This window comes from Lytechinus variegatus, chromosome 13 (assembly GCF_018143015.1).
Source record: "Lytechinus variegatus isolate NC3 chromosome 13, Lvar_3.0, whole genome shotgun sequence".
Classification (NCBI taxonomy): Eukaryota; Metazoa; Echinodermata; class Echinoidea; order Temnopleuroida; family Toxopneustidae; genus Lytechinus; species Lytechinus variegatus.
Genome location: NC_054752.1, coordinates 31,699,208 through 31,715,059, shown reverse-complemented (window position 1 = coordinate 31,715,059; position 15,852 = coordinate 31,699,208). Strand labels below are relative to the sequence as shown.

Below are 15,852 nucleotides of genomic sequence, written 5' to 3'. Positions count from 1 at the left end.
ATTCAATTTTGTATGCTGTCTCACAAAGTTTGATGAACTTGTGGCAAACAAAGATTGATGACTAATGAGAATGCCGAGACTGGGATTTTGTAGGTACTGTATATGTGCAAAAAAATAACAATAGGAAGAAATAAAACACCCACTTAAAGAGAAATGCCAGTAGTTGCAGTAAACGCTGATTTATGCGAAAGTCTGTAAAACCAGGCTTAATTGTTAGTATATCATGGAGAATCTAGATCTGGTACAGTTACATAAACTGAACTTTGTGAAATCTTGAAATCTACGCTGAAAAATGTTCACACTGAAGATCACCAACACTGATAAGCACACGTGGGACAGTGTATTATTATTGCTGGAATAAAGACCCGACGGATTAAGTGACCGAATCCGCGCTTATTTTGCTGATTTGTCAGCAATTACACAATTTTTTCCAGAATCCTTTGGCACATATTTTTTATTCATACAAACAGACACTTGGGTGGTCATTATATAAGATTCTGTAAAAAGTCATTTTGAGATCGTTACCAAATCTGGAATTTATCTTTAAAATGAAAATACAAGGGAATACATATGGAATAATATGGAGATTTAATGCAAAGTATTATTTCTATTTCCACTAAAACAAAGTCAAAATTAGAGAATGATGTAACATGACATTATTATATCAATATTTGCTATACCACATTATTTCCATGAATTTCAGTATTCATAGCAATGACACCATAAAACTTATGCATAAAGTTATTTACCCTATGCTATTCAAGCAATGGTCCTAGTCATTAATAAATCTTGTTTTTATTTACAATAATTATATAATTTTAATATCACAGAAGTCAGATGATATATACACTATTGAAATGAATGTTTAGCATACACTATTTCAAATAGAATATTTTGATATATTGATACATAAATGAAGAATGATTGTCGTTTACTAAAATAATGATATAATGCAAGGTTTTATAAATGCAAAGCACTAAGATTTATAGACACATGTTTTAAAGCTTGTGTATAGTTTTGGTAAATCCACCAAAATGCACCTATCACTATTCCAATTCATTGCTAGCTAATATGAATGGATATGCCCTATAACAGTTATGATGTGGAGGATATGAAATGAAAATGTGTTTTACAGGATAAATTTTGCGATTTACATGGAAATTTAACTTGATCGGGTCACCCGATCAAATTAAAATATCTGTGTGTTTTTGTCTTTCAATTAAATCCTATTCCAAATCATGGAATGGGCTGAAACTTTCAAGATATGTTCTTTGTCTGAAACTTTTGGATATCTAATCACTAAATTTATAAGATAAGTGATTGAATGCCCATTTTTTAAATTTAAAACAAGCATCGCCGAGAGAGGGCGCTATATATCCAAGATTTGAATATTTGAAATTTTCTCAGAGAAGTGCAGTTGGAAAAATATCTAACGGTCTCTACGCTTCAGTAAGACTGTCATATTAGATGATATTCGATTATCAATCACATTATTGACCCTTTACCAAAGCTTTACACAGGCTTTAAGAAAGTGCCTTTTCTATTGTTTATATTATGAGTGTTGCCTTCTTTCATTACTCAGAAACAGAGCACACCATTATGTTTTATTACTTTGTTGTTGTTTTTACTCAGAATAAATGAAGGCGTTGAATTATCTTTTTACAACAATTGATTTATTTTCTTTCGTGAACACGATTGAATGTTCATTCATTTATCAATTTCTTAATGTTTATTTATGACATTATTAGTTAAAATACTATTGTTATATTCGTTTGAAAGATAGAGAAATACATCGGACTTTGACATTCGACATTCAGAATGAGTATGATCCCATTTTACAGCTTGGAGTCATAGTACATCCATCGGCGGTGAGACACAAGTGATTTGTCAATATCTTCTATTCTTGCACATCCTGCATAAGACAAACAAAGAAAAAACTAAAAAAGCAATGAAAAGTTTGATCTTTGCGTCCGTAAGTAATTAAAACAGCTAAACAAAATGGAAAATGAGGATGAATGGTGAGATTTGAAAAAAATATTCAATAATTTTGTCAAAGATAAGGTTCCTCGGAAAATATGCCCTTTAAAGTGAGCATAAGAAAAAGGACTGTCATTTAATAAAATCTGTTGATGATTTAATTTACACACTTATTAGGTCATATTTACAGTATTGATGGCAAACATTTTGCAAGGGTTATTGTTGGTGTATTTTAACGGCAAAATCTAAATCTTAGAAACGGATCACATGATCACTCGACTTACCTGTGAATGCCATGGCTCTGCTAAACTCATTCTTCAGAAGGCCTAAGACTTCTTTCACTCCTTCTTCACCCTAGGACAAAACAATAATAATGAAAATGTAATCGATCAACTTTATATATTGATAAATTGTAGAATCTTGTTATAAGATTAGCAGTGGCGGACCGTGACCCAAAGGAGACAAAGCATTGGAGGGGCACAGCATTGTTCAGTGCCCCTCCAATGCTTTGTCTCCTCCAGGTCACGGTCCACCACTGAAGATTAGGTTACAGTTTTTCCAAACTGCCCTTGCTATCGAAAGATAAATATTTGGGAAAAAAAAATAGTCTGGATCTGTGAATGCAAATTAAAGTAATAATAATAATAATAATAATAATAGGCATTTATATAGCGCCATCTATCTAGAAATATTCTATTCCGAGGCGCGTTGTTATTATTACCCCTGCTTTAGCTCGAGCTGCCTCTCAGCGCTCATGCATTCAAGGAATTAATCCTGCCGGGTACCCATTCACCTCACCTGGGTCTAGTGCAGCACAATGTGGATAAATTTCTTGCTGAAGGAAATTACGCCATGGCTGGGATACTTCATATTTACTTGAGTGGATTCTCCGAGCTCGTAAGTTATTCAAATAGCTTTAATTATCAGATCCTATATGGGTCGATTACATTTTGTGTCGTGGATTCATTATGATGCGCCATATGAGACACCCTTTTCACAAATTATTTTCAATTATGATTATATAAGTGAACGAAGCACATTGTTTATTAATACAGGTTTAAAGGTTAGCAACATAGTGTTGATACAAAAGGCACCATGAATGATGGTGTATCGTAAGGCGGTCTTGTGGAGATCCTTTCATAAAGTCAGCCCTAGGCCTAATTTTCAATGTTCAATTTTAGCACCTTTTAGAGCTTAGAGATGAGAGTGACCCGAGCTCGAGTGTGCATTTCCGCAAAGTGGCAATATCCAATTTCTATTTTTTTTCATGGGGGGGGGGGTCCATATTATAGTAAAGCGCTTTGAGCAATATGTCCAATGGAAAAGCGCATAATTATGTATGTATGTATGATATATGGGTCTTTGATCATGTAATATTATAGTTTTAGAAAAAAAAGCAGTCCTTTGACTTTTGATGGTCCTAAGAAATATGGATATCTTCATATATGCTGAATATCAATCATTTAAACGATAATGTGGATCTCATTTAATATTGTGAATAACTGTCCTTTTAATGACGGGATTTCACTCCCTTTCATACCTCGCATGCTAGTCCATAGATAACGGGTCGACCAATGAACGCTGCTCGGGCACCAAGGGCGAGAGCCTTGATGATGTCTGTACCGGTTCGTACTCCTCCGTCGATGTAGACTTCAACGTTGGAACCTTTGACCGCCTCAACGACCTCGGGGAGGGCATCCAACTGAAAGAATGATTTAAAAAAAAAGACGCTAATAGGGGCGGCATCAGTGTATTTAAATAGGGATAAAGACCACCTACAGATGAGATAATATAGAATTAGACTTCTTTTTAAATATTTTTTGTTTTCTTCCCTTTATATTCTTCTATTCTTATTTTTCTCTTTCCCTTTTCACTACTTGAAGTCACCCCTGCTCTTTGTGGCACCGTCCTGTTTTAAACATTGATCAATAACCATGATTGATGACTGTACATGGCTGCACCAGCGTACCTAGGGGGGGGGGTGTCAGAGGAGGCAGTCTGCCCCCCCTGACGAGCTTGAATACCTATTTTGCCCCCCCTAACGAGCTTGAAGACCTTTATTTTTTTTTTTTTTTTTTTTTTGCTTATTAAATTTTTCAACCGGTTTTGCCCCCCCCTCCTGTGGAAAATCCCAGGTACGCCACTGCATGGCTGGAATGAAGGAATACAATGCATACATCATAACTGTGATTGATGTACGGATATCTAGGAGAAAGAAGAAATACATGTATATGGAATATAAAGCGTAATGAGGTAAAGAATTTTGAAGGTGCTAGGTTTGGTATAATGCACCATTTTTTTAATTCTTCGGAAACTATATGACGTTGAAAAGTACCGTGCATTGATTAAAAAACTTATGGGAAAATTTCCGGGAAAATTTGGGATGTGTCTCCAGCCCACTACCCCTATTATCATCAATACATATTACACAGCAAAAACTGTGGTGTTAACCGGTGTACATAGAGGACCACACCAGTTATTTCACACCAGTGTTAAATTGGTGGTGTTAGTTTTGCACCTATAGGTGTTATTACAACACCTTTTGTTGTTACATTTATCACTCTTAGGTGTTAAGTTTAATCTCTAGGGTGTAATTTTAACACCTCAGGGTGTGGTCCTCTATTAACACCAATTGGTGTCAGTTTTAACACTGAAGTTTTTTCAGTGTACGTACGTCAATAGAGAGTGAAGTATAAGGAAATCGGAAAGAGCTTGAAACAACTTTTTATTAGTATATTGTTCCAATACATACTCCACTATATGATTTTTTTTTTCATTTGGGAGGGATCCATTTCAAATGAATACCTTATCAAATGGGCCATACCATTCAGATTGACACCCCTATTCTCATAAATGGAAGGTGGAAATTTTGGATTAGATTTTAAATTACCGGCGCTATGGCTGTGTCAAGCTGTCGTCCACCGTGGGCCGATACCATGATGCCATCCACACCTGCCCCGACAGCCTCCCGGGCCATCTCTCCTGGAATGTGTTAAAGACGGTGAATTTTACGGAGGTTAGATAGGAGGGAAAGGGGAAATGTGAGATGTGAGGGAAAATATAAGGAGGTATGAAACGGAAAGTTTGAGGAAAAAAAATTGGATAAAGTATTAATATAACTTCTTCAACTGGGAGATATATGGCCAATGTAACCTTCTAGTAACCAAGAGGATATACAACCAAATCAATACTAGACAAATATTTCATTACCACGTGAGTGTACATTATCATTAACTTTTCGTAACGAAGTGTATATGTCACCATAATAGATTCTTCGCCATCAAGAAGATTGACCATGGATGCAACCTCTTCGTCACCCAGTGTATATACCACCAATCTAACCTGTTCGTCACTCAGTGAATATACCATCAATAATCAATATTATACTTGTTTGTCCCCCATTAGATAAACCTTCAATATAATCATTCGTCATCCATCGGACATACATCAACCATGAATATACCATCAATATAAATTATTCGCCAACAACTAAATATACCACCAATCTAACTTGTTCGTCACTTAGTTAATAAACCATCAATATATTTTCTTCTTTACCCAATTAATATACCATCAATATATTTTCTTCGTCACCCAGTGAATATACCACCAATATAAATTATTCGCCAACCAATGAATATACCACCAATCTAACTTGTTCGTCACTCAGTTAATATACCATCAATATATTTTCTTCGTCACCCAGTGAATATACCATCAATATAAATTATTTGTCACCCAGTGTATATAGCATTTATTTAATTTCTTCGTCAACCAATGAATATACCACCAATCTACTTGTTCGTTACCCAGTGAATATACCATCAATATAAATTATTCGTCACCCAGTGTATATAGCATTTATTTAACTTCTTCGTCACCCAGTGAATATACCACCAATATAACTTATTCGCCACCCAATGAATATACCACCAATCTAACTTGTTTGTCACTCAGTTAATATACCATCAATATATTTTCTTCATCAACCAGTTAATATACCATCAATATAACTTGTTCCTCATCCAGTGAATACACAATCAATATAACTTATTCGCTAACCAATACCACCAATCTAACTTGTTCGTCACTCAGTTAGTATACCATCAATATATTTTCTTCTTCACCCAGTGAATATACAATCAATATAAATTATTCGTCAACCAGCGAATATACCATCTATAAAAATTATCCGTCACCCAGTGTATATACCATCGATATAAATTATTCGTCACCCAGTCAATAACTGGTTCACGCTCAAGTTGTTATTTTAATTTTTATATGCTAAACAACTGCAAGAATATTTATTAGGAGGCTGCACTCTACAAGCTCCGCTTTTTAGCAGCCTCCTCCATTTCCAACCTCATATGTAATAATCTTGAATATAATTTTTTGTACAGGAATATTTGAAATATGTTTTGTTATTTATATATGTCAACATGTACAAAAGAAACTGTAATTGTTGAAAATGGAAATGAACGAAATGAAATGAAATGAAATGAAATATACCATCATTATAAGTAATTCGTCACTCAGTGGTTATACCATTTATATAAATTATTTGTCACCCAGTGAATATACCACCAATTTAACTTGTTCCTCACTCAGTTAATATACCATCAAAATATTTTCATCGTCACCCAGTGAATATACAATCAATATAAATTATTTCTCACCCAGTGTATATAGCATTTATTAAACTTCTTCATCAATCAGTGAATATAACATCAAATAACTTCTTCGTCACTCAGTGAATATACCATAAATATAACTTGTTCGTCAACCAGTGAATATACCACAATATAACTTATTCGCTAACCACTAACCAATACCACCAATCTAACTTGTTCGTCACTCAGTTAATATACCATCAATATATTTTATTCATCACCCAGTGAATATACCATCTATATAAATTATTCGTCACCCAGTGAATATACCATCTATAAAAAATTTTCGTCACCCAGTGTATATAGCATCATTATAAATTATTCGTCACCCAGTCAATATACCATCAATATAAATTATTCGTCACTCAGTGAATATACCATCAACATAAATTATTTGTCACCCATTGAATATACTATCAATATAAATTATTTGTCACCCAGTGTATATAGCATTTATTTAACATCTTCATCAATCAGTGAATATAACATCAAATAACTTATTCGTCACTCAGTGAATATATCATAAATATTACTTGTTCGTCACCCAGTAAATATTCCATCGATATAACTTGTTCGTCACCCAGTGAATATACTACCAACATAACTTATTCGTCACCCAGTGAATATCAGGGCGTAGCTACGGGGGGGGGGGGCTGGCTTGCACGTGCCCCCCCCCCTGAGATTTGGTGTGCCCCCCCAGGTTCCCCCCCAAAAAAAAAAAAAAAAAAAAAAATGGCAGAGTAAAAAAAAAGAAAGAAAAAGGGAAAAAGAAGAAAATAAAAAAGGAAAAGAAGAAAGACAAAAGAAAAAAAAGAAGAGGAAAATAAGAAGAGGAAGACTTGCAATTAAAAACAAATCTTTCATGTTACTACATAAAAATTTTGCTTGCGCTTTGCGCCAGAATTGCCTGTTCGATGAGATTCATATCTTGTTCAATAGGCTAATATGGAGCAAGTTTTGAAGTCAATATACAAAACATATTTTAGCTCAGACATCGAGCTTTCATTATTTTTTTTTCATTTACAAATTTTAGTGGTCTGTAAAATGTCCGTTTTATGGTCTACATATCAGCATTTTAAGCTTACGCTGCGTGGTCATATTGTTTGATTTGCCAAGTCATATTGTCTACGTGTATTCCATAATGTTCCATTAAACAAATGTATTTAGAATGCCCAGATTGATTCTAGGTCTATATCTTAAACATGTGCGATAGCCTGCATGTTCTTTATTTAAAATGTACTTAAATTATCCAGTTTCACATCAGAATATCAATAATTGTCTGCTCATGCTTCACGATCGCATTATTAATGATACCCAATTGATTATATCCTATTAAGATTTAGAAAATATGAATAGAGTGTCCCGCCTTTAGGTCCAAAATCTTAATTTTCTTCATCTCTCGCATCAATTGTTTAGTTACATACCTATCCCATTTATTGATACAAAAATTAGAATGACCAATTTTTTAGGTCGGAATGTCAAAAAAATTTGCTCGCGCTTGCACTATTGAAATATATTGGCATTCGCAGTAACCATCAAGTTACATACGAATCTTGTTCAGGATCACACATAACATTGCCCAGAAAATTAAATTTTCAGGAAATATACATGAAAGTAAAAAAAAAAATCGCTCGCGCTTCGCGCTCGCACTTTCATAAGACTTATGGGATTATTTCATGTTTATGTTGTTTTATAAGAATAAAAGTAAGAAGTGACTGATCGGGGAAAATATAGGTGAAGATAATTTCGGGCCCCGTCCCCTATTGGCGAAAGTCGGATCCGCCCTTGTGAAACATACACACACACCGGAAAAATGGCCGTGCCCCCCCCTGAAAAAGCAAGGACCCCCAGTGCCCCCCCCCCGGGAAAAAAATCCTAGCTACGCCACTGGTGAATATTCCATCAATATAACTTGTTCGTCGCCCAGTGAATATACAATTAATATAAATTATTCGTCACCCAGTGAATATAAAATCTATATATCATGTTCGTCACCCAGTGAATATACCATCAATATAACTTGTTCGTCACCCAGTGAATATACCATCAATTAGATCAATATATCTTTTTCATCAACCAATGAATATGAAGCCTTGTACCCATTATAATTAAATCCAATATAACGTCTTTATTACCATGATTACCAAATGAATATAATCTACCATCAATGTCATTTCTTCATCACACATACAATAGAATGAACAAATATAACTCATTCATCAACGACTAGATATACCATCAAAAACAATGGTAATGACTATCAATATTCAATTAGAGGTCGTGAATTCGAATCATTCTCTAGGCGTTAATTTCCTTCAGGAAGATATTTATCCACAGTTGCTGCTCTTGACCCAGGTGAGGTTAATGGGTACTTGTAGGATCTATTCCTTGAACACGTTGAATGCTCTGACTCCTGTTATGGCGGCTCCGTCAGCCACAGCCGGGGTTTATATAATAATAATAATACAAAATATTGAGCACAATAGTATATGCATATAGTATTTTAGTTATATAAATGGACTTGTCATTACCACTGGCGTATCTAGGATTTTCTAAAAGGGGGCAAAGTGAGGATATTTCGTCCGCGAAAAAATGTGACGAGCAAAAAAAAAAAAGGTGGTCTTCAACCAAAAATTAAGGATCTCTTACCAGAAAAAATTTGACAAGCAAAAAAAAAGGTTAAAAGAGGGGGCACACGTCTGTTTTCATTGCATTTTTACATTAGATATCATTAATTTGGCTTCTCAAGGGGGGGGGGCACGTCCCCTGGATCAGTTGTGACTCGTAGGGGGGGGGGGCAGGGATACGTCCCCTGCATGAGTTGTGACTCGTCAGGGGGGCACTCTGCCCCCCCCCTTAGGTACGCTAGTGGTCATTACTATAAATTATGTGAAACCACTTACCGGTCAGTATGCCTTTGACCACGATGGGGATTGATGATATCTTCTTGAGTCTACGGATGTAGTCCCAGGTCGCCGAGTCATCACTGGTATCGTTATACTCCCAGAGAAGCTTATCACCCGCTGCCTTGAACTGATCAGCTTCTTCCTTAATACCCATCATTTCCATGTTAACACATCTCAAGACATGGAAGGAACAATTATTTTTTTTAATACACAACAAACACTTCGGCATTAATTGTCATTAGTGTATCGTTACTTTCCACTGTCCATTGTCCATTCACAAAATCTCCGACACGTAATAAATTGGTTCTTTTTTACTCTTATGGTACATGATTTGAAAAAGTGGACAGTACCCACCTCCATTTTATACCGAAATTCCTTTAAATGATTCGGAACCCAAGATGCATGTTCCCATTTTACCCAATATTAGGTAAGTCTTTTTTTAGAGTGTAACACTGAGTGGTGTTTCCAAAGGAGAACAAAGAACTTATCATTGAGCCACAAGAAAATACATTAAAAAAAAAACCTGCCACACTTATTCTACACTGCCATAAACTTAGCCCAATATTACCAATTCCCAACTACGAGTAGGAAAGTATACAAGTATATTGTCCATCGAATCGAATCCAAACTAAATTGCATTATTCTTTTGATATTAACAAAGAATGGCTCTGAATAATACCTTCTCCTGCATGTTAATTATTCCCTCCCAGCGTTTTTCTTTGTTTTTGTTGGTTTTAATCAACTTTATTTGTCTATCTCTGTTTTCTCTTCATTATATTTGCTATTCAACCTTTACTTTGTATGTAAACTTTTTCAGTCTAAATAATACAGGAAGTAGTATTTTCGTTGCTGTCAGTGATCTCATGATGAATGAAAACACATATAGGAAATCACACCAATGCAAATGTCCATTTCTAGGAAATTCAAAAACCTGTCGAAAAAACCCTGAATTCCATTGCTGGACTCAAATTTCAACTACCAAACATTGACCAACATTGAACTACCTTTGAAGAATGTCTGATTAATTTGGTGGGTAATCTTACTTCAATTTCTTGTAAGCTGGATTGGTCTTCACTACTCCATAAAGATCAAACTCCTTTTCGTTTCTGCGATGACCGTAGGTAGCGAAATCGACGGTCACCAGCAAAGCTATGGAATCAAAGAAGAGAAGTGATGTGATTTTCATAGGCGGATCCAGGTTGGGGGGGGGGCAAAGAAAAAAAAGGATGGAGAAGGGGAGAAGAAAGAAAAAAGGAGGGATATCGATGAAATAAATGAAATAAGGAAAGGTGCGAAAAGAAAAATAGACAAACTTTCAGGTCATTATACAAACTATTTCCGTTTGAGGGGGAATAATCTTCTCAATAACACGGGACTTAAAATATCCCGTTTCGTAGTCAATATGCAAAAAAAAATTCTGCTCCGAATTCGAGCTTTCATTACATTATGTTTTAGCCGCGCTACGCGCTCACGTTATAAGATTAGTGGGATAAGTATAGGTCTATTCCATCAACCAGTCTTTGGAATATCGCCTTCTTAGGTCAGTATATCAAATATTTTCAACTCCAGTTTTGTGTTTGCAATATCGAATAAGTTGTTTGGTGAGATAAGCATCCTGTTTATGATTACCAAAAGTGCTTAAAATGTCTAAATTTTAGGTCAGAATATCAAATTTTGTCAAGTCGCGCTTCGCGCTCGCATCATTTGTTTAGATAGATACCCTTTCCTGTTCTGAAGTTAGAATGTCATGTTTTGGGTAGGAATATCACAAATTTCAGCTCGCGCTTCGCGTTTGCATTATATGTTTAGTTAGTTACCCATCCTGTTCATGATTACCAAAAGTGCTTAGAATGTCCAATCTTTTGGTCAGAATATTAAGAATTTTCAGCTCCTGCTTCGTGCAAGCATCATTTTATTTTGCTGTATGAAAACCTTCCTTAGCTTATTTGTAAGAATACAAAGCTAAGATGTTAATTCACCCGTTAGTCTTTAGTAAGGACAACCCCCTCACAGATAAAAGTTAGCTTTTACGGACCGATCGGGGAAAATATCTCAGCCAGCCCCCCCGCCCGATGGCGAAAACTGGATCAGCCCCTGCGCCGTCTGAAATTAAATATAAGAAACATCGTTTCCCCACCTACCGTTGTAGCCCGCGTTCTCCGCCCTTCTCAAGAACAGTTCTGTGATATTTTTATTTTTGTAGATGAGGGTTTGCATCATTCGTAGACCACCGGGAGCTGCCTTAGTTATGTCCTCGATCTGAACATTTGCTCCACAGCTTAAGGACATGAACACACCCGCGGAAGCGGCGGCTAATGGGAACAAGTAATAATAATGATAATGATGGATAGAAACTAAATTAAGACAATATAACAGAAATCAATAAAATCAAGAATCAAATCACACTCTTGAATCAATAATCAGGTGCCGAGGAAGAAGGGCCGGGGGCTAATTCCTCTCTATTTTTTCAGTAAACGTATAAAAACATGAAAATTATCATCAAATATTATACAGTGGATTTATGCATGTTCAGCCCCCTCCCCTTTCATAATAGTTTCGCGGTCCCTTGTGGTAATGTGACACAATTATTCATGAAATTGATACCGATGGCTCCTTCCTCTGTCTTGAGATCCATCTATTTCTTTGATTTATTCAACCCCCCCCCTGGTTTATTACGACCCTCTTTCGGTGACAAACAATATTCCTTCCCTCAACCACGTCTTTTCAGACCCTTGACATCATGTCTTGTCGCCGAGGGTGTTCCTGATTTTTCTTGCCATTACTTGAGATTACGACCCTCCCCATGAAAAATCGTGAATTTGCCCTTCACAAAGTTAAAGTTCATATATTGTTGTTTATTAAAACGTACTTAAGCTGTCCAGTTTTTCTGGTCGGAGTATCAAAATATAATTTTCAGGCTCGCAATGATTATTTTATTACATGCACTACATGTTCATAATTTTGAAAAAGTGCCATTCTTAGATTTAAATACATGGCATATCAAAATCATTAAGTTCGCGCTTCGCGCTCGTAATATTTATCTAGGCCTTATTATGAATTAGCTAATGTTTTTGTTTATAATTAAAAAAAGATCTAAGATGAATTCAAAACTTCAATAATTAGTAAGGACTACCCTCCTAGAAAGCAAAGGCTTTTCTCGTTTAGAATAGTTGATCCGATAGTATTTTTTTTTTACCTCTTGCAGTAGCGATCTCACCATCTGGATGCGCTCCCTTATGGAATGCTGTTGGTGAGATACCGCAAGGGAACGACACCTTATGACCCAAGATGGTTGTCGATAGGTCCCTCCTGGAGACGTCACGTAGGACCTTTGGCCTCAGACGGTACCTATATAGAAGAACGGAGTGGTAGAGATTCAGGTTTTTGGACAGGATTTGGGGGGGGGGGGGCGGCGTCAGATAATTTTCAAGCAGGGGCAAGCAGATCTCAGGGACAGATCTCTGTCTCTTCCTGCAGCCTGTTGCATTAAACTTTATATCTGAGAAAACTCCGGTAAACAAATGAAAACTTAGTCTGATTTCTGCCATTCACTTTAACACAGGGCAAAAACTCAGGTAAAAAAATACCTGAGTTTTCTCAGGTAAAAAGTTTTATGCAACGAGCCCCTGGGAGGTATATGTGATCTTTTAAAATGACCAAATGACATTGCGTTAAATTCCCTATGCCAGCCGGGCGTCAAGGAGGATAGGGAAATTTTAAATGATGGATAACAAAAAATGCCTTAGTGTCAGACTTTTTTTTAATGAAAGAGTTGTCCATTTTAAGGGCCTTCCCAAAGTAATCCTAGATTAAATTGTCATTTGGGCGTTCGAACTAAAATTAATTTTGTTTGTTCTTCCAGTGGGTTGATATTTTGGGGGCCCTCAAGCCTCATCCCTTCCGCCCCCATCCTCTCTTTACCAGTGATTCATTAGAAAAGTCGGCTGTGCAGGGCAAATTATGGTGGTTGAATAGAGAATGTGGTATACAGAGCGTTATTTAGCTTCATGTAGTTGATAAGAAAGTTGATAATTCTAAAGGTTAAGAGCTTGTTTAAATGGAGTAACGAGACTATTAGGGATAAAGATGTCTCGACCAAGACACAGTTCATTGGCCGATTTTATTGACTATTCAGATCATGAAACGGGGGTATAATAACACGCAGTATCATTGAATAAGACATAATATGATTTTCTTTGTTTCTTTTTTTTGTGATGAAAGAACATTCGACCCTGAAGGTGAATTGTCTTGATTATGACTCCAGACCGTCATAATGATTTCTGCGTGTTAATATTCAATCCTATAAAAAACACACACACTGCATCCGCAATGAAGACTTTATGCCACGTACCCTATTGAACTTTAATGGTGGTATAACAGATAGAGTTTGATGAAATGCACATGGTGTAATCTCTGAAAATCATGACCGTTTGTGTAAAGGCACAACTATTTATATATTTTTTACATATATTTTTTTTTCTAAAGGGACATCAATTTGTAAATTAAACATAGGTGGAAGTAGGTCTATGTGTTTGGGTATACGGATACTGCATGCATGAGGGCATGACTGTTATTAACAGAATTGTCAAGTCTTTGTATTTACGGCACAAGAACGTATAGCAGCCATGCAGTGGCAAAAAGGGGAAGGGGCGCGCGGGGGCATTTATTGATCCTCACCCATGCTGTTAGAACCGTTAATTTATTGTTTCTCCCAGTTGCCCGCCCCAAAAAACAAACGACGGAGTATATACGTAACGTATCACGCTCTCCACACCGTTGCCCCCTTATATAAAAATCCCGTTGCTGCCACCACAGCCCTAGGAGCGACCCCGCCCCCGGGGGTCGAATTTTGTACAGCTGCTAATGACAGAGGGTAACGGTCTCGCCATCGCCCCCCACCCCCCCCCTCCCCCAAATAAAAATGCATTGTGACAATCTCATTAAATCGCCGCGTATGATTAACATAAAATAATGACGAAATACACAGTTTGAACAATATTTTTTTTTTTGCAGCCCTGATTGGACCTCACCTACCTTAAATAAGCAGCATGACTGTCCCGCAAAGTGACCTCCTCGTCGGCCCCACCCTTGTAGAAATTCCACAGCATAGGGTCGAGGCATCCTTCAGCGTCTTTCTCAAAGTCGTCCAGACATAGTCGCTTCTTTGAAGTCATGATTTCAACTTGCTACGATCAAACGCCGGTATTATGTTGAGCCCCGTGTTGAACAGAGTTGCTTTTGTAAAACACGAACTACTTGTTCAGAAAACTTACTACAGGTGTAAGTTGAATTGACTATGTGACCTAGAATAAAGTAGGCCTACTCTAAGATTAGCACTGAACTTGTACTCTATTCATTTAGCTCTCCAATTCGAGTTCGAGCTCTATATGACAACAGCTTGCATCATCAATCGCAACCATTAAAATGCGGGAAACACCGAGCTACACCGGGAGCTACATTTGTAAAGATTCACATATTCGAATTTCAGGAAAGGCTTTGTCCCGGCGTCCCGGGGCAATGTTGATTCAGCTTTGAAAGAAATTCAATATCACCAGTAATCCATGACAAATGGAACTGCACTCAATATTCACGTGCATGTACATGGAAAAAGGGGGAAAGGAAAAATGAAGAGCCAATATTGTGAGATTGGAGTATCCGCTAATGAATTTGGTAAAGATTCAATTGAAGTGTTATATCAAAATATTCCATTATTACAAAAGTGCATGTTGTGACCGTTAAATCGCCTATTTATTCTTTATGAAAAAAATAAAAATATTGTTACATTTGAGGGTATTAGCACCGTTTGTCTTCACGCAACACTTTATTTTTCGCATTTGAACAGTACATGAGAAAGCCAAAGTGGTAGCGTCCATGTTTAGAGGGAGTGTGGTAGGATAAGCAGGCGCGTAGCCAGGGGGCGGTGGGGCGGTCGCCGCCTCCAAAAAACGCCCCAAAAAGAAAAAAAGAAGGGGAAAGGGAGAAAAAGAAAAATGGAAAGAAGGAAAGGGAAGAAAGGTATGGCTTTGTTGTATTTTTTCCTTCTTTTTTTTAAGTCAAAAAAACAAAAACCTAAACGAGACGTTCTTCTCTCTTTATACAAAATTTTTCTTCCGCGCTCCGCGCGGGAAAACAACAAAAATTGCCATTCCCTTTTGTTTCTCACTCCTTTTTTCTTCTCCTTTTTTACCCCTTCCCGGCTGTGGGAATCGTATATTCTTGTCAGAATTTATAGAATATACATGGGTGTAAAGAGTATGAAAAGTTTTTTTTTTTCACATTGCATTGGTACAAAATTTTGG

At 36.6% G+C, this 15,852-nt stretch overlaps 1 protein-coding gene and 1 long non-coding RNA gene across 2 annotated transcripts; one reads left to right on the top strand and one right to left on the bottom strand.

Moving 5' to 3' along the window:
- The first annotated feature begins 486 nt into the window (after nt 1-486).
- On the top strand, nt 487-1,886 carry LOC121426630. Its single transcript, XR_005971617.1, has 2 exons — nt 487-995; nt 1,521-1,886. It is a non-coding gene; the product is annotated as an uncharacterized LOC121426630 (long non-coding RNA).
- LOC121426629 (hydroxyacid oxidase 1-like) lies at nt 1,583-15,036 on the bottom strand. Its single transcript, XM_041622992.1, has 9 exons — nt 14,588-15,036; nt 12,750-12,901; nt 11,695-11,865; nt 10,597-10,702; nt 9,551-9,726; nt 4,868-4,959; nt 3,518-3,679; nt 2,262-2,331; nt 1,583-1,912 (listed from the first exon to the last, which is right to left on the bottom strand). The coding sequence occupies exons 1-9, from the start codon at nt 14,725-14,727 to the stop codon at nt 1,836-1,838; spliced, it is 1,146 nt and encodes a 381-aa protein (XP_041478926.1). The 5' UTR covers nt 14,728-15,036; the 3' UTR covers nt 1,583-1,835.
- Nucleotides 15,037-15,852: the final 816 nt, after the last annotated feature.